Source organism: Tyto alba, unplaced genomic scaffold (genome assembly GCF_018691265.1).
Source record: "Tyto alba isolate M040663 unplaced genomic scaffold, T.alba_DEE_v4.0 Super-Scaffold_21, whole genome shotgun sequence".
NCBI classification, from domain to species: domain Eukaryota; kingdom Metazoa; phylum Chordata; class Aves; order Strigiformes; family Tytonidae; genus Tyto; species Tyto alba.
In genome coordinates this window covers 14,285,697-14,304,765 of record NW_024881295.1, presented here as the reverse complement: position 1 = coordinate 14,304,765, position 19,069 = coordinate 14,285,697, and the positions used below count along the sequence as shown (strand labels likewise).

The 19,069-nt window shown below is 41.0% G+C and overlaps 1 protein-coding gene across 2 annotated transcripts in view; it reads left to right on the top strand.

Moving 5' to 3' along the window:
* DERA (deoxyribose-phosphate aldolase) overlaps positions 1–16,245 on the top strand; it is a 58,032-nt gene extending 41,787 nt beyond the window's left edge. For both annotated transcript variants that reach the window (XM_042795319.1, XM_042795318.1), the window contains exons 7-9: positions 8,088–8,200; positions 11,908–12,057; positions 13,799–16,245. In XM_042795319.1, the coding sequence (XP_042651253.1) occupies positions 8,088–8,200; positions 11,908–12,057; positions 13,799–13,855 (320 nt within the window). In that variant the 3' untranslated portion in view covers positions 13,856–16,245. The remainder of the gene's footprint in view (positions 1–8,087; positions 8,201–11,907; positions 12,058–13,798) is intronic.
* Positions 16,246–19,069: the final 2,824 nt, after the last annotated feature.

The following is a 19,069-nucleotide window of genomic DNA, read 5'->3' as shown; positions in this document are numbered from 1 at the left end:
TTTGTTGTATCAGAAGAATGACCAACACCTGCACCCCAGAAGTCTGCCATAGAATCTATGTGTTTGTAAGTTTATTGTACTGAAAACTTTCAAATGTCATAAAAATTAAACTAAAAGTGCCTAACATTTTCCTAGTAATTGCACGATTACTAGAAATGGAATATTTAGCCCTCTGTAAAAGCCCCTAAGTAACCTATTCTACCTGATTTGTAAAAACCATGAGGAAACAAGCACATCACAGATGAATCTGGTGAAATCTGGCACCTTTTTTTTTTTTTTTTTTTTTCAGGGAGAGCCAAAAGTTTGACACTGGCCACAAAGCGCTCCTCAGAAATGCCTTTGATACTGGAAATCCCCCCCAGTGCTGAAGCCTCCACCTGTGCCAGCTGCCTTTTTACGCGTAGGGAACAGTGTGGGAGAGGGGCTGACGTTGGCTGTTTGTCCTCTGCATGACAAAGAGGCTGGATGCTGGACAGATTCTGACTGTGGCATTAAGACATGACTTTTAAATCTCAAAAATCAATCCTGCTTTTCTCTGAGTTAGAGTCAGAACAGAATCTTAAACTGCTTTTATCACAAGGTGTTGAAAAACACTCAAAATGACATTGAACTGTCATGATTTTGGCTGTATTATATAATTTAAAAAAAAAAATCTTTAAAATTCATAGCACCTTCTTGATAAAGTAGACTGATTTTCTACTTGCTTTGTTCAGTGTGTAGTATTTCCAAATGGATTTTAAAGAGCTATTTCTTCAATTTGAGTAAATTTATTACAAGCCAACAGACAATACTTAAGCATACCAGAGTTTTAATGTTAACATATTTGTTTCAAAGTTGCTATCAACATTAAAAAGCACAAAGCTAAATGTGGTTGCTAAAACATGGTATGCATTATGCCATGTAGTATTTATTATCTTCTTCCAAATTGCAGTGCTATTACTGGTAGATATATCAGAGTTTTAGCCTCAGTCTATAATATGTCATGTACTCGACAACGTTTTGAGAGACTGAGATGTATTGATCCAAACCCGAGAATGCCAAGAGGGAAAAAGCCTGACCTAGATCAGTGCTGTTTTAATTATATTGCAGTTTAGGATAGTTTGTCATTGTTTAGATTAGTTTAAATGTGAACAAGTAAATGATGCAATGCAATTCAGTATTTGTACAGGAAGCTTAATGGGTAAGATTTTCAAATCAAGTCTAGTTTCTCCCACAGCATTTTGCTTTTTCACCCAGCCCAACAGTAGCATGTGGCTCAGTGCTGAGAACCTGAGTGCCTGCATGTAACTTGAAAGGAGAGGCCAACCTTTAGGTTGCTCCATACAGGAGCAACAAACTCTTCAGCAACCTGTGTGTTGCTGGTAAAGCCACGAGAATGAACGTTGTGGTTCCTTCTCAAACACCCAGCACACCTTTAGCTGCTGTATGTGGGACACTAACACTCTGCCAAAGCAGGGCAAGTCACCATCCCCCTCTTAGCCATATCCATATCCCTGTGCAGAGACAATGTGTTATTTTATAACCTTTAGCTTTTTTTTTAATGCAAATGATGACTTTTGAACATTAGGGCAACCTGCAGAATTCAGCCATCGCTATCTTTGCAGTGAAGAGTTGGAACAAGGTGTTGAAAGATGTGCCTGCCTTTTTTGGAGGTAGCCGCTGTGCAATCGTGCAGAAGATGATGGTTGCAATGAGAGGGAGCAGATCTGCTCTGTGCCTGCATACATGCTGTGGAGCACTTCCACTAGATTTTATGCAGGTGCTGCAGCTACTATCACCACTAGCACACTATCTGTGCTTTTTTCAGTTGTTTGTGGTTCTTCTCCCTTCCCCTTTACTCGTCAGATATTTTGGCAGCTGATGGACAGCCACACCTTAAAGCTAAGGGTAACCAACATGCTTCTGTCTCCATGTTCTGCTTCTGCTACTCCTTTGACCCTGTTCGCTCTTCTCTCTGCTGGATAGAATGCACCACGGCAGCCTGCTTCTGTTTTGTCATGGATGTGGTGCTGGAGGAGCCCATGGGTTTGGGCATCTGGGGCCAGAGCTGTCCCACCAGCACGGCCGTCTGCCCTGAGTGTGTGGGGGTGCGCTCTCAAGCTGATGAGAGATTTGCGCTGATGTCTCTTGTATTTTGTGTCTTGCTCAAAATCAGAAGGGCTGTGGCAAAAAATACACCACAGAATAGTCTGTAAAAGAAAACAGCATTATGAGTGGATAAGATGAGAGGAAAGGTATATTTTTTCTTAGTGATTATAGTATGGTTAGGATTAGGTGTTGAGATGAATTGATTTATTTCTTCTTTCTACCTTTGGCTTGTCGTGTGTCATTAGGCAAGCTGCTTAACCAGTTCCAGTAATGCCATCTGCAAAATGAAATAAGGTTAATATAGGTCATACACTGTAAAACCCTTGAGTGTAATACATGGTACACAGTTTTACAGAAGAAAAATGTGATCTTGGTGAAGAAACATGAAATTTAACAAGCAGATAACAATACAGGGCTTCTTTAAGCTTCCTTGTGGTCCCACTAGTCACTCTTGGGAGGATATCCTGCTGCTTCCTCTTTGGAGTGGAAGAGGAATGGCTGTTCTAGCAGTATATACTTGCCTGAACTGCTCCAGCACCATGGCATCTCCCAACACTGCTTCTGCCTGGCAACACGGGAGGGGACTGGGAGCATGTTTTCTCCAGTGCTTTAATGTGGTTTGAAGCCTAAAGCCAAGCGCCACCATTGACAGGGATTCCAGCTGTAGCCTTTGAGCCTGGAGCACATATGTCAATTGTTTATCTTCTCTGTTACCATACCAGATAGGGATTGGTTTGGAAGGAATTCTCTAAAAATAGCAAGAGCCCATGCTATATAGCTGAGCAACAGAAGGTGATATGGATCTCTGTTGAACCTTCTAAGGAAACGTATTTTAAATGAACACACAAGAAACTAATACTAATTAAGTAATAATATTCTATGGAGACCTATGGTAGACACTGTAATAGTGCATTAGAGAGCTATGCATAATTCAGAAATGCTGAATTCTTTCAGACATCATCTACAGGGAATTTTGCATAAGTATGGACTTAATAATTTGTCCCTTCGTGCACATACATAACTGTTCCTAAGGGCATGGTTTGGCCTGCAGAACACCTATTACAGAAGGTGGTGTACAAGAGAGGAAGCATCCATACCGAGTCTTGAACACCAAGCTGAGATGATAGGATAGGTCATTATAAAGGTTGTCTTATTTCTAAACAGACATTAAACATGGAGCCCTATGATGTGACTTTTTTTTTTTTTTCCCCTCACTCCATGCAGGCACTTTTCCAAAAAGAATTGCAAAAAGTAGGCAGTTCACAAAAGACCAATTTATAAGCTAGTGTTTTTCAAAATGGTAGCTTAGACACGGGTGTGTGAAAACACACACAAGCACCTGACCAAGTGGTCTGGCAGTGTAGCCCTGTGTGATGGAGTTTAAGCTACTTGGTGAGCTACTGCTAAAGTGAGTTGTCACCTCTTCGTATTCTCTTCTTCTCAACTGCAAAGTTAAGCTCGCATGGAATGTATTTTATCTTGCCACTGGAGTAGGATAAGGACATATAAGTGGACAATTACGATAACTCAACTGACAAGAATTAGCCGCTACGTTAGCCTTTTGTATCTTGCTCTGCCTCTTATTTTCAGATGGTTGATAACCTGGTCACCCCTAGTCAGGCTAATTACGTGTGAATCTTAAGACCCTTATTTTAGGTACTCATCAGATAGAAAGATGACTCGCTAATGGGACTTTATGCACATTTGATAATGTACTATTTTATCATTGCTACCTTGTCAGCACAGACAGCAGGGGCTTTTGCAGGTCCCCTCAGCAGCATGCCTCTCTTTGCCACCAGTCCTAGAAGTCTTGGTAGGGTATGTGTTCACTGTGTATCACCACATATTGTTATATCTGAGTTAAAGCAAGCAAGATATATTTGTGCTCATTGCAAGTACTTACAAAGTAGCATGGCATAATTGTCCCTCTGCAAGCATCTCTCGCTAAACTATTGTTTAAAACTACCAGACGCATCTTTGTTCTTTATTAAGAGTAAGGCAACACGATGTCTGTAGTTATCAGGAGATAATCATTCCCCAAGGGCATTTGAAGCGCTTCACAACCAAAAGGTTGTGATTACTCCACGATTGCTATACTGCTTATTATTCCTTATTGCTTAATTATAGAACCAGAATGTGTTTCCTGGATGCTGTCATCTAAATAAGATTCTTCAGTTCTCATGCTCTGCTTCAACGTTACATGGACTGGGAAGCCTTGTAGCATTTTGAGACGATGTAGGGGATAGCAGTAGGGTGGGCCAGTCACAGCAGCTCTTCTGGCCTTTGGGAGACCAGGGCATTCAATCCCTGCCCTGCCAAATGTTTGCTGAGAGGCCTTGGGCACATCACCTAGGTTCTGTATACCTGATCTCTACGCCTCTGTTCAGGTGCTACCATAGATAGGGCTGTGGGAGTATCTAGAATAGAAATAATATCATGGGATTCATCTTGACCTCTAGGTATGGACCCAGGCAACACACTATGAAGATACTGATTTTCTTTTTAGCTTGTGCACGTTCACCTGGCTTATTTTGAGTGGTCTTTGGTGGAATGCATGGCTGAGGGTTGTCTGTATATGGGGGCTGAGAGTGCACGGGAAAAGCGGATTTAATATCTTAAAATACTCCACCTGACTTCACAAGACGTGTGACTGGAGCCAAAGTGGTCTGTCTCCCAACGGTGCTGAGAGCTCAGTTACTCGCGACCAGAGAGAGCCTCCCCAACAGAGGCTGCGGCACTGTTCACATTTCTTAAGGTTTATTCAGATTTCCATCTCTGGTTAAAGTAAGCCAACGCAGTTTGTGCTTGGGAGGCTGTGGTGCTGTAATGTATCACACACAGGTGGGTTACTAGGTTGGCAGCAAGCCCACCTGAGACAGGTGTGTAATGCCGATGTGTTTCAAAAAGGCTTTGATGTCTCCACTCTTTACCGATTCAGTGAGTCTTACATGACTCACTGCCTTGAAAGGCAATGTGCTGTTGTGGTTACACATTGGAAAAGAGTAGAAAGTGTGGCCTTTTCCAGGCTCACTGGGCCTAGAAAACTACCCTGAAGAACTCATTTTTTTAAGTCTTTGATTTAATGTTGCATTGAATCATGTAATGTTGCATTGAATCATGTAACCTGTTCTAAGGAAGGGGAAAGCCATCCAGCATGTGTTTTAACATTAGCCTTGATTTTTTGAGTGCATACATTCATAGGAAGATGAGAAGATGGGTGATAAAACTCAAGTTTCTAAATCATCCAGATGAAACTGCTGCTGAACTTCATTCCTTAGGCTTGTTTTTGAAAACTTGAATAAGAAATAGACTTGGTGAAACTCCCTTATTATTACAAGGTTGGCATAAAGTCTACTTAATGAGGTGCTTTTTACAGCAGTGGTTGATTTTTAAATCCCCCTTTTCATTCCTGAAATCTAAACGTTAATAGCACTTTCTATTGTGGCGCTCTCTGCTAGTGTGCATCTTCTGTCTTCTGTGAGAGGCTGCATGTAATTCTGCTAGCAAGCTCTTGTGTCATAAATAGAATTTGTTCAGGAAATAAAAATGTATTGTTTTCATTGTTAGAGGATGCTACTAAATTGGCTGTATGTTTGTCTAATAATCACATCTAAAGCTGATTATTCTGGTAATAGCCTTAAGATATTATTTAAAAATAAATATATAAATGCACTACTTTTGTACTAATACTAGTTTTTAATCTCTTCTTGTTTCTATGAAGTCTGAATGAGATTTTCAAAATTGAATAATAATTTGATCCGTTAATCTTTTGAAGCTAGTAATTTTATTTTCCCCTCTTTGCAGTCTCTGAGGCTCGCAAATGAATAGAGCTTCATTACTGGAGTCTGCATTTAATAACCATTATCCATTATCTTGTAATTAAGACTCCCTGTAACGAATCATGAGGACAATGCAAAAATACATAGTACATTTCTTTAATGAACTGGAAAATGTTCATCTTGTTCTATTTAGTAATGAGTTGCTGAATAGTCGTTAAATCCACTGGAGAATAGAGCTAGATGGATTTTGAAGACTATCTTGAGTTTGTGGTTAATCTATTAGAATTAAAATTTCATCTTCTATTTTTATCAACAGCTGATTAGAAGTCATTCTGTTTGACCAAATTGATTAGAAGACCATATACAAGGGCAGCTGTTGTTTAATGAAAGTTTTTAATGAAACTGTACCATAGAGACTTGTAATTATAAGACTTATAAAAGCTTTGACTTACCTTATACTAGAAAAAATGAAAAGTATTGCACTGAAGGACTTTTAAGTGCTACATTTCAAAAGGGAAATTAAAAATATAATTTGGCAATGTTGAAGTTTCACTTCCACTGTTACTTGTTTTAATGTGACTATCAGATGTCCAGTGTCTCTCTGGAAGGGAGTAGCTCTGAAATATCTAACTCAGTTGTCTCTCCTATGTGCTTCATTCTTTGCAAAGCTCAATCAACTATTAATTGCCTCTTTTGCACATTGCACTTTCTCTGGAGTTAAAACTTTTTTCGCAAATAACTATTTTTCTTTAGAATGGGAATTGTCATAGGAGGGTGCAATTCCATCACGAATGGGCTGAGTTAGTGCCTAGACAGGAAGCCTACAGTGAAAAGTGTGGTCTTACAAGACACAATGTCAGTGATACTGTTCGATTATGTTTAAATCACAGGACGCAGAAACAAGCCTGGCTTTGTCTTAACTCCCCATCAGGCTGAGACCTAGCTGTGTCTTCAGGAAGACAGGTCTCTGGCGTGTGCCGCAGCACGCCATCAAAATGTGGCGCAGGCAGCTCCTTAGTTTGAGCAAAGAGTGAAACTTTCCTCGCTCACTCTAGGGGATGTTGTAGAAGCATCATCATTCAAGTAAGAGACAAAATGGACCCTAAGCCAATTTTGAAGTGGAAGCAGATGCAGTTCCAATTGACTTAAGTGGATGATGCACTACTAGACGATGTTTGAATTATCCCTCTTCTTCTCCCAATTACTTTTGATAATTAATGATCCCACAGTACACCTTTTCTAAGAAGTAGGTTCCCAGGGATGAAGTGCGCCCTAATGCAATTAAAGAAGTTTTGTCATTGTATTGTGTCAATGTAGGATCATACACTGCAAGGAAAATGTTTTGGTTAGTTTCTTAGCTTTTTGTTATATTGTGCTGCAGGATTTTTTTACGCCAACCCAGAACAGCAAGAATGCACAAGGACACTACACAAGTATTCAGGACAGGCAGTGGAGAACATTGTTCACAAGTGAGAAATCAGAAAAAAATAAGCCAAGGCTAACTATTCTTCTTTAAATAACACAGATATTTTGACCTTGTTATTGCCTTATACAGACTATACCTCTAAGTACAGTAATTTGCAACATTACAATTGCAAAATGCATAATGAGGGAGTTTTTCCCCTGTTTATAGTATTACACAGCTGCTTTTGTAAATACACATGGTATTTCTTTCCTTTAAACAGCAGTGGGAGATGCAATACTAGACTGTCAAATGTGAGACTAAATAGATGGAAAGTTAAATTAAAAAAAAAACCTGATGAAAATTGTGTCTATTCAGAAAGATCCTTGTGGAAATACTAAAATGTTGATTTATATGCAAAATTTGTTCAGAGGAAATAATTTCCATTGTTGTGGTTAGTCAGACACGTTCCTACTAATGTATATATACACATATACTGAGTGTCTGTACAGGTACATATATTACATTGAACTGTCCTGAAGAGATTGTTGGTCTGATAGCTAGAGCAAAGAATTAAAAGCTGGGATGTTCATTTAGCCGCTGGGATGTCTGACTTGCTCTGAAACTGAATGGGTATCATCCTCCTGCTCTAGCCTCCACCAGAGCAAGGTTAGCACCAACACCACAGGGACGTATGTGCAAAGGAATGCTTCATAATTGCTGTGAAGCATGAGGACATCTTTGGAGGGTTTGAACTACATATGTGCAGAGTGGCTTTTGTTCTAAAACTAGCATAAAGCTTTTTACTTCCTTTTCAGGTTCTGATTTTATAAAGACATCTACAGGAAAAGAGGTGGAAAACGCGACCTTTCCGGTCGGAGTAGTCATGATGCGAGCTATTAGAGAATTCTACTGGCAAACTGGCAACAAGGTAATTCTCACTACCTTTATAAAAATTAACCAAACAGGCTCATTCAGAAGGAAATAAGACTGTAATAGTTTCAAAATGCAGAACATATAAATCCAAATACATTATCTCCGTGGCTATATGAGCAACAGGTAATGGGACTTCTCTCTTGTAGTCCTCATTTGATTTGCTAATATTTATATACTTTTTTTTAAAAAAAAAAAAAGGCAGCACTTTTGGCTTTCTTCCCTTGAATAACTATCATTTCATTCCCTAAAAATTCATGCAATCTTGATACATCCCCTACTGCATTGGGTTTGAGTTTTGTTTTTCTTTCACCATTTAAAGTATTTAAATGGTCATCTCCATTAATAACAGGGCAGATCTCAAGCTGACAGTGATTGGCATACTCTCATAAACGTCAGTGGAACTATACGAATTTATAGCCATGGAAAGTCTGTCCAGTGTACCCAGCTGTATTTTCTGACTTTGTTCTGGCAACCCAAGGGATAAATTGATAAATTCTGCTCTTTCCTCCCTTGCCAGAGGGGCTTTCCAAGGGGACAAGGCGGCAGATCCAGTTGGATCCTGTTGTCTGGGATGGAGGGAGGGAGGGACAGGGGCCAGAAGAATATTATCTCCTGGTACACAACATTTATCCATCAGGTCACTGTCAAGTGAGGTCAGTTGAGGCAAAGAGCAGGGGGTAGTGTATGGCAGAGCCAGTGATGAACTATCCATGCATCCATCCTTGCACTGAAGCAGTGAGAAAGGGGGAGGTTATCCAGGAATGCTTAAGCCACCTCTATCCACAGGCAAGCAGGGTCTGCCAGCTAGATCCGGTGCTGGTGTCCAGCAGTGGGCTTTGTCCTTACCTGGAGCCTCACGAAGGGAACCATATCTCTAGCTAAGACCTTTTCCCCATTTCTGGGTTACGCTTCCGTCCTCTCCAGCTCACCCTTCTGTCCCTTCTGCAGGTGGCCTGTCAAGGTATGATGTTAGGACATGGGATGAGCAGTGGGACAGGGGCGGAGGTGGCTTCAGGGACTGTTGGAGCTTGAGAAGCATGCGACAGCAGGTTAGACACATGCCCATCTGCTCTCTGCAGTCGTCTAGATGAGGCCGGGGTGGATCCCTGGGCTGTCCTCAGTCCTCCCTTCCCCAGCCTGCATCTCTCTGCCACGCCACCAGCTCGTGCAGCTCCGATAGCCTTGCTTCTGCAGGAGCATCTTCACTGCTGCCAACCCACGGCAGACCCCTGGGGATGGGTGACTCACCTTGGCATCGGTGCTGCTTACAGGAGCTGTGTGCCAGAGGTTGGGCTCTGCTGCATTAACACAGCTTTGTGCCTATAATTGGATATAAATGTTGAATTCACCTTTTGCTTTAAAAGGATGCATTCATGGTATAAAATGTGCTATTAAGAATGAGTGCTTATGTCTGTGTGCATGTGTGTGTCAGTGAATTAGATGTAAACTGACTTTATGTGTTTTTATTAACTGAAGACAATATTATCAGTGACAAGAGATTTCTAAATGGTTTCTTTAACAAACTAATTTTGCTGCTGTAGGAATGCTTTCTAGCAAGGCGTTGGCTGGGAAAAACAGGTTAATACAGAAATTAAACTTCTTCGAGGAAAGGAACAAGTTGCAGAGTAACATTTATTGAATGATAAGCTGTGGTGGTGATATGAAAAGTGTGCAATATAATGGGAAATAATCTTTTCCTGTCATTATTGAAGGACATACATAAATTGGTTTTTCTGTTGGGAAAACCCCCAATCCAGAAAAACTTATTACTTTTAATAATATAAGGTGAAGAGAAAATTCTTGAGGAGATGAACTTATTAAGCAAAATAATGAAATGCTGTGAAACAGCAGGGAAGTGGTATCTGGACTTTGTACTGCTCTTGAATTAAATTTGAACCCCCCTTCCTTTTTGCGTTTTTATGGCAGTCAGACATGCCATTTGGAAAGCTGGTAAATAGAAGAGAGGACAGGCTTGTCTTTGTCAGCTTTTTTGCAAAGAAAAGAGCTTTCAGAATTTGCTAAAAGGGGAAGGAATTCTGCATGGTGTTTTTAATTATTTTATTAACTCTGTTTTACTTGGGTTTGCCACAGATTATCTCAAAGACCTGTAATGTTTCTAGGAAGAAATAAAATTTTGAAATGCATTAGAATTTCTCTTCCTGAGGGAAAACACATTCCCACATTCCTACTATTTTAATTTAGTGTCTAGAAGATGTCTTTCTAGTTACTGTGGTTTAAATTCCTTTTGGAAGTCTAATGTTAACAGATGTATGTGTACACTCATTCATCCATCCATCCATCCATCCATCCATCCATCCATCCATCCATCCATCCATCCATCCATCCATCCACAAAACCACAGTATTAGTGGTTTGGATTTATCAAGCTTTTTCTGTTATTATTATTTATAATCTTATTGGAAATATGCTGTTATCACAGTGCTTCAGTGTGACAGAAGAATTTATTCTGTGTTTGTTTGTCCTGAGATCACTATTAAAAAAAATTACCAAACACATTCAAAAACAGATACTTTTTAATTTCTTGTATAATATCCATAAGGTACAAAGAAATCCTCAATACAGTGAGGTTTCAGGAACGTATATACATAAGTCAGAGCAATAATTCTTACAGAAGGATTCTGATGGGAAGGAGTACCCACAGTAAAGGTTTATGGCAGAGGGAAATGTAGAATCGCTGTGGACCACTGTACAGATTGTTCAGATTTTTTTTTTTTGATACAGAAACGCTTTTTCCTAATTCTCCTTGTTTTTCAGGAGTTTAGTAGGCTGCTGCAGGCCAGCGTTTTATCTAATGCAGATGACAAAATTTTTGATGAGGGATTTGATAGCTGCGTGTCACAAGCTCTGTCTCAGAATGATATGCATATAACTGGCACGTATCCAAAAGACTGGCAGTAGGGGTGCATGCCAAGTCACCTCAAAGATAGGTTTTTCTTAGCGTGTGTGCCTCTACATACATGGCAGCTCACCTGACCAAATAGGGCACGTATTTCACACCAAGTGACTGAAAGCATATCCAACATGTGTTGGCAAAGAAGTTTTGCAGTTCCTATGAAGCATGAAACTTTCAATTTTTGGTAAAGATAGACCTGATTTAATTTCCATTCAGAAAATTTTAGTGGAAATTAAACCTCTGATAGTTTTGAATCTACAGCCCAATCCTGTATAACTGGGGTGCTCAGGCTTTTTATAAAGTATAGCGATCTCTCTCTGCTCTCCACACGAGTCAGCTGCCTTGCATGCTTTATTTCAGCATCTCTAGTGTTATGTTATTGCATGTATATTTGTTGTTACATATTTGGAATTAGATTGCGACAAGGGCAGGAGGTGATATGCAAATATCCCAGGTCCTGCCTAAATCCCTTGGCTTAATACGTGTTATGGGCAAAGTACTCTTGTTAGACCTCAAACCCAGCTGCTGAGAGAGTGCACTGGGGTCAAAAGCATTACTCCCTCAGTTGCTGTCCCTTGGGATGAAAATGTTATCTTTCGCAGTGATGCCTGAGGCGTGATAGCTCTCAGCACTAGTCCACAGCTTATACTGTTTGCAGTCAGGTACTTCCCGAGTAGTTGTTACATACACCACAGGCACTTTGAGATTGCAGGTGTACAAATGCTGATTGCTCTTCTAGGGTTGCTGATGAATGAAAATGTGTTTTGCACTTCTTTTTGCTATATAAAGGTTGGATTTAAACCTGCTGGGGGCATTCGGACGGCAAAAGAAGCTATTACTTGGCTTATGCTGGTGAAGGAGGAACTGGGAGTGGAATGGCTAACACCAGAGCTTTTTCGCCTGGGTGCCAGTAGTTTGCTGGAAGACATTGAGAAACAGGTTAGTTGTTAACAGTTTCCAGCTCGGTGGAGAGAAAAAGTGATCTTTCTAAATGTGCTAGCTTACTGGTTTTGTACACTATGCTTTTTGGTGCTGTTTAAAAGGTAATAGAACACACATCTAATTCATTATTAACGACAGATTCACTTCTGGCCCAGCATTTCTTTAAATTTGCCCTGTCGTTACAGATATCTAGGACTCTGATGTTCCAGCTGCTGGCAATTGCCTGGGCCAGGTTTACAATGCAGTGAGCAAGGAGGCTCAGTTTGTACATACACAGCCTCTTGCAAATGCACTGCAGAACACTCCCCTGCACTCCTAGCTGTTGCCAGTTCAGCTGACCCTCAGAATATCTCACAGACCCTTTGTGTCACTGTGCCACAACTGTTCACAATATATTTCCATGCTGTGGAGAAATTCACATCTCATCCTACGTATGATACTGCTCATAGGGTTTCTACATACTGATTATTTCCTGGGGACACAAAGCAATTGCCTCCTACTAAGCCTCATTTTGGTGATTGCTTTAATTTTTGTGTAGGCTGGTCACTGTGTTTCCTGGCAGACAAATAGCATATGAGGTACAGGGGCAATGTGTAGTTCCTGGTGGGAAGAAGGGTTCTGACCTGTCTGCCCATGTCCTACCTCACTGGTGCAGGGTATCAACCCTGAAGGATACAGCATAGTTGAGAACAGTGTAGTGTCATAGGAACTACCAAACCATTAGGGCTTCTGAACTTCACTCCCATGTTCATTTAACCTAGAAGATGAGGTGATATTAGCTTTAACCAAGAAAAAAGTCCTTGTGCTGTTGATGCTGGTGGGAGAACATGAGATATAGGGGACTTGGGGGAGAAAAAAAGTGTTAGTCTGTTCCTTTTCCCCACCTTTCCTAGCAACTGAAATACTGACATGTCTGAGGAAATATAGAACAGCTGAGAGATGTCAGGTGAATATTCATGACTGTTGAAAACCCCTGGCTCACTCTTGCAATGAGAATAATATTGGCTTGCTTCATTGCCAGATTGCCTCTGCCTTGCTCTTGACCTAAAATCACGTCCCTGGTTATGACAAAGCAACATGAGCTTGCTTGTTGCCACTGCCCTTGCTGCTGAGTCTTGCAACACAGCCAGTGATTGTGTTGCACAATTTATTCTGATTTCTGAAGGGTGACATCCTTTTATCTGCCAGGGATTGCACAAACGCCTCAGTCATGACCAAAGCTCTGCTATATTGTGTCATCTGAAAACATGTAAGATAAAGTGTCCCGATCATTATATTCAATAAAACAAACAGGTATTTTAAAAAACCCAAACAGAAAATGGGGAGAACACTCCCCTACCCCAAAGACAGTACAGTTAAAAGAATAGTTTGAAATGAGCCATATAAAAGCATAAGCAATTTTGGATACTTTGAATATCACAAAATAATACTGAAATAGTCAAAATCAGATTACAGTGAGAGTAAAGCATTGTCTTCTACCTGGCTTTTCTTGAAAGCTTAGCTTAAAGCAAACAGAGTCTTTGCTTTTTTCTTTTTTTCTAAGCAAAGTAGCAAGAGCCCTTAGTTCAGATCCTATAAGCAAATATATAAAGGTATATTGCCTCATATTTTATGTACATACACACACAAACAAATATCCATCATCTTCGTCTGGCATGCCTTTAATTTGTTACTTCCTTGACACTTTCAGATTTATAGTCATATATAATTCCATCATAAATTTTCTTTTTTCTTGCAGATTTTCTATCATGTGACTGGCTCTTATGCACTTCAACATGACCTGGCAATGGCTTAGACACAAAATCAACTCAGGATTACTTTTACAAAAGAGGTCTTTAAGCAAACAGCATTCACAGGTCTTCTGACAACCAAGTTCATATGATAGAATTAAAGGCCTAATTCTCCCTTCTTCATATTTTACAGTATTTAAAAATATGCTCAAGACTGCTGGTTGTACTTGATCTAAAAGCAGAATAAATGGTAATTCTCAAATAGTTAAATAGTTAATACTTACAGATTTGCAAAGTTAATCTTGCAAAGTCTTCCTCAGACTGGCCTGAAAAGCTTATTAATGGAAACACTGAAATACTATGAAAAAGATTTAGGTGGCCTGGTAACACTTTGCAGTTGCAGAATATGAAATATCTATGGAATGTTTCAGATTGCTAATTAAGAGCTACAGATCTTGGAATAGCTTTCCATTCACCTCAGACAAAATCTTCTGCCACAGATGTGTTGCACTATTAATTGTTATGTTGATTCAGTTTGAAGCATTGTAACCTGAGCAAATGAAACTTGGCTATTACTTTCTTTTATAAAATGTCTCTGTAGCAAAAAACCCTTTTTTTTTATTATTTTTTTTTATTTTTTCCCCCAAACTTGGGCACAGACATCCATATTTAGACCCTTGAATAAAGGTGGCTTGATTTCTAGAACAGCTGAGTATCCACAGTTGCTCCTGAAGTTAATGGGAGCTCTGGGTGATCAGAACAACTGAAAATCAAGCAGCCTCTATATAGGTGCCTAACTATGCATTCAGGGGCCTATTTTTAGGCATTTCGCTCTTAAAATTTTAGTCTAACTTGCTTAGAAGCTCCCATTCCTGTCTCCTGTCATTTTAAAACACATTCATGCAAATCTTTCCATTTTAATGTAGGGGGGGTTTGCCTGCCAGTTTGCAGGTGTCACTGCTACGCTGGCTGAACTTCAACTTTGCCATTCTAAAAGCAATTCTTTAATTTAAAAGGTGATTAAAATTGTGTCCTATACAACGTTTCCAGCTTTAATGTAAAAAGTACTTTTCTCAGAGCACATTAAGAATAATACTAAAATCATCAACACCTTTTGAATATCAGACTGGAGCTAATAGATTCATTATTTCAGAACTGCATTCTGCTCACTAACCAGAGTTGTACTAAAAACTTAATTATCTTATCATCATGACTAGTCTCACTGACTTAAGTAGGTCTCATCAGGGAAGTAAGAGGAAGAGGATTTTGCTGTAAATCAAGCTACAGGGTACATTTATTACAAAGAGATCTGTGCTTCATAAAGGTAATAACTCAGTTATTTATCTGGTTATACCACCCGAATCACTAGTGCTCTACAAAACACCTTAGACGGATAGGAAATCTGAAGAGGAGAAAAAAAATACCGGAGAAATGACATATACAGAAAGTAAAACCATATATGCAGTGTTCAGTACTAAAAATGGGCCTTAATTTCCCAGGAAGTAGTTCATCCAAGGCTCTCAGCCTTTTTCTGCTCTAGGTCTCAACAAAATGGTGCTGAGCTGTGACTATATTTTCACATGTTTTTTTTTCCTGGGAATTGGCAAAAAAGCCACAGGTTATCCTTCTGATTTCACTGCCAGTTTCTTGAAGGAAAGATCCAGTGCCTGCTTGCATATTTAGAGGAAAATTCTGCTGCTGAGCTTTCAGAAATACAGAGCCCGTTATACGAAGTCAGCTCCCACCACGTGCTTGCCAGGTTGACCCTCTGCCATGCCCTCCCAACAGCCGCACACTGGATCTTGCTGCTATTTAGCTCTAGCCATACAAATGTTTATTAGTTTATTAGAGTGTATTTCAGTACTTTCATAATGGAAAGATTCACCTCACTTGCAAAGTACACTTTTTTTTTGTTGTTGGTTGTCTTTTGGACATTTTAGGGCGAAGATAGAAGCTATTTTTTGGAGCTGCTTTAGTTTCTAGGTGGACTCTGTAGTTCCTTAAAACTAATGAAGGTCCAACTTTGCCACCTAACTATTTAACGTGAGTACCTCTGAGAACAACTTTGCTGTTTCTACGGGAGCTACGTGTCAATTAATGAACTTGCCAGGAGGAATTGTTTATATTTCTGTTGATGGCCCCCCTTTGTTTTGGTGTGTGCATGGGCTTCTGGTTACTTATCTCCAGAGGGAAAAGGCTTCATTTCAAGAGGGAGATGTTTGGCTTCCTGAAAAGTAGAAGACAGTTGGCTTCCCTTCTCCGTGAACATTACAAATACACCAATGTGAAATACTGTGCCACTCCATGCCAGCCAGTGTTTTGGGAGAAGCTGCATTGAAAATTAAACATTTTTTCTGTTGAAACCTGTAATTTTTTTTGGAAAAAAAAAATTAAAAGTGACAAAATCTGTGAATGCACTCAAATAAAGATGATTCTGTTTCTGGGGTGGACTTGTTTCGAGGAATAAGCAGAAGGCTCATTGTTAAGGAGTCGCTGATTGTCTTTTTTAGCTTCTCTGTGACTCAAGTGAGTTGTATTTATATTGTCTGTGTCTGTGGACCCCCAACAGGACGCAGAGCCTCGTCTCTCACTCCTCCTACAGAAGCTGCTGGTACCGGCCAGGTATTGGTCTGTTGACAGCCCTAGGCGATGCGAGGGGATGAACCTGGGCTGGGGGTCCCATGAGGAGCGTCAGGGGACCAGGCTGGACACATGTGACAGGGCATGTCCGGGGGGGCCATCCAGGTGACAGCCACCAGTGGCAGCTCCAAGGTCCACCCCGGAGGCAGAGGCAGGGCTGGAGACCAGCGCTCCTCAGGGAGGTGCCGAGGGCCGTGGGCTGAGCTGAAGTGGGGGCTCCCGGGCCCTTGCTCTGGGCAGAAGCATCACTGGGCTTATTCCTGTGCTGAGCCCCTGAGAGAGACAAACGCGGGGGATACAGGGACTAACAACGTGAGTTCTGAGCTCAGGTGGGAGGCTGGTGTGGCAGGACCTACACCCCCACCCATGGGGAACTGGAAGTGCTCCCAGGGAGGTCTCCTAGGCTTGCTGCCCCTCGCCCCGACCGGCACTTCCACTGCCCCCCTCTTCCATCTTTCCCATTGCTGACGGCCGTTTGCGGCTGCTTAGTTCCTGTGGTCAGGGGGCAGCTGAGATTTGTCAAGGCTGCTGCGACTGGTTGTCACTCCTGCAGACAGCACGTGCGAGGCGATGGATGGGGACCTGAACTCAGTCGGGAACCAGGGAGGGGGTGGGGGCGGCGCTCTGTCACTGCACAGACTTTGGGAAAAGTTCAGATTTAGCGCGATGCTTCAGGCCATTAGAAAGGGAACAGGCAATTATGCGCACCCGTCTAAATATATTTCAGAGTATAACATATGTTTTGTGCAAGTCAGTCTTGTATACTAATTTATTATTTTTATAACACTTATTCATTTAGGATTTTAAATAGCTTCATTTTGTAGACCACATTACTTTGCAAAGAAGAGAATAAATTCAAGAAGAAAGTCAAGTAGGAACTGCAAATCTAGAAGATTCTGCATCAGCTTATTTACAAGAAGAGGGAATTGGGACAGAGAGTAAGCTTTTTTTCTGGTTTGTAGGGAACAAAGATATTAAATAGTAATTATATCTGAAGTGTACATATCAGCCGGGGCAAGTAATACTTTGATATCTTTATTTCATCAGTCATGTAAGTTCATTTTTTCATTTCCTTTGTGAAGCAGGGAACATACATTATATACCATAGCACATGCTACTGAGAAAGAAAAAACGGATCTACTTTTAATTTTGTTTTGCTTAGTTGGAACTTTGGCTCCCTGCCTCCCCGGGGGGAAAAAACCCACAAAACAACACCAGCAAGTTTTTTCCAAATCTTGGTGAGCTTTTGCTGAAATTACCAGTGCTGACATCTGGATGATATGTATAGTGTGCAGTAGGAGTAGAAGGAGGGAACTGCTTTTAATTAAGTGTAACCTGCCCAGGAGGGAAAGACAAAGTGATGTCCATATGATCAGGCCTTGTTTAATAGGGCAACAAGGATAAGAGTTTTCTTAATATGCAAGGTAAAATTACTGATTGACCATTTTTATTAAAATCCCAGTAAGCCAGAACTGTGCTAAATTAAGAGGTGGCAATACTTAGAAAGAAGTGTCAAGAAAGGTTGCAGCCCTTGCACTCCCTAAAAGCAAGAGCAAACAAGTGATGGGTGACTGTCAGGTCCCAAACAGCTATATTGTAGAGACCATTCCTCTGTTCTGGACAATTTACAGATCCTTCCCCTTCTGTAAGGACCTACAGTGACTACTTACCAAGAGAAAGCGTGACAAAGTTGTTCTAATGTCCTTTAATGAAGTTTAACATTGATGCAATGAAGGAGTGCCAACAAGACACTCTAGCCATTCCTAATGAGTCTAGTGAATTTAGGTGGCTCTGTTTTGAGCACTGGGGACATCTTGTGGATTGCTAATTCTTGGGAATTACAGAAAATTTGGTCTTCTGGAAGCAAAACTTTCTTGAGGTATAGCAGTTTCAGATCTCTGAGATCACAGGGAGTGTTTGAAAACACTGAATTGTAAAAGCATCAATTTAGAATTGCTTCCTCAGTTGAGATGAAAACAAAGTGTTTTTTAGAGAATGTTAACAAGCTGAGGAAGCAGTGCTGGAGTTTTTTCAAGTCTTGCTTTCTCTATGGGAGGAGTAGAGGAACGAGCTTTGCAGTCTCAGCTGGTGGAGATTAGCATGATTGCTATTCAGTACAGTGTCATATAAAAAGAACTGTAGGTTCTTCTGTGGAAACCTCATGATACTCAACAAGGCCAAGTGTGAGGTCCTGCACATGGACTGAGGCAATCCCAAGCACAAATACAGGCTGGGCAATGAATGGATGGAGAGCAGCCCTGCAGAGAAGGACTTGGAGGTACTAGTGGATAGAAAATTGACTATGAGCCAGCAATGTGTGCTCACAGCCCAGAAAGTCAACCATGTCCTGGGCTGCATGAAGAGCAGTGTGGCCAGCAGGTCGACGGGGGGATTCTCCCCCTCTACTCTGCTCTCATGAGACCCCCCCTGCAGTGCTGTGTCCAGCCCTGGGTTCCCAGAATCAGAAGGTCACGGACCTGCTCGAGTGGGTCCAGAGGAGGCCACAAAGATGCTCAGGGGGCTGGAGCACCTCCACGGTGAGGACAGGCTGAGAGAGCTGGGGTTGTTCAGCCTCGAGAAGGGAAGGCTCCAGGCAGATCTTATAGTGGCCTGCCAGTACTGAAAGGGGGCTACAGGAA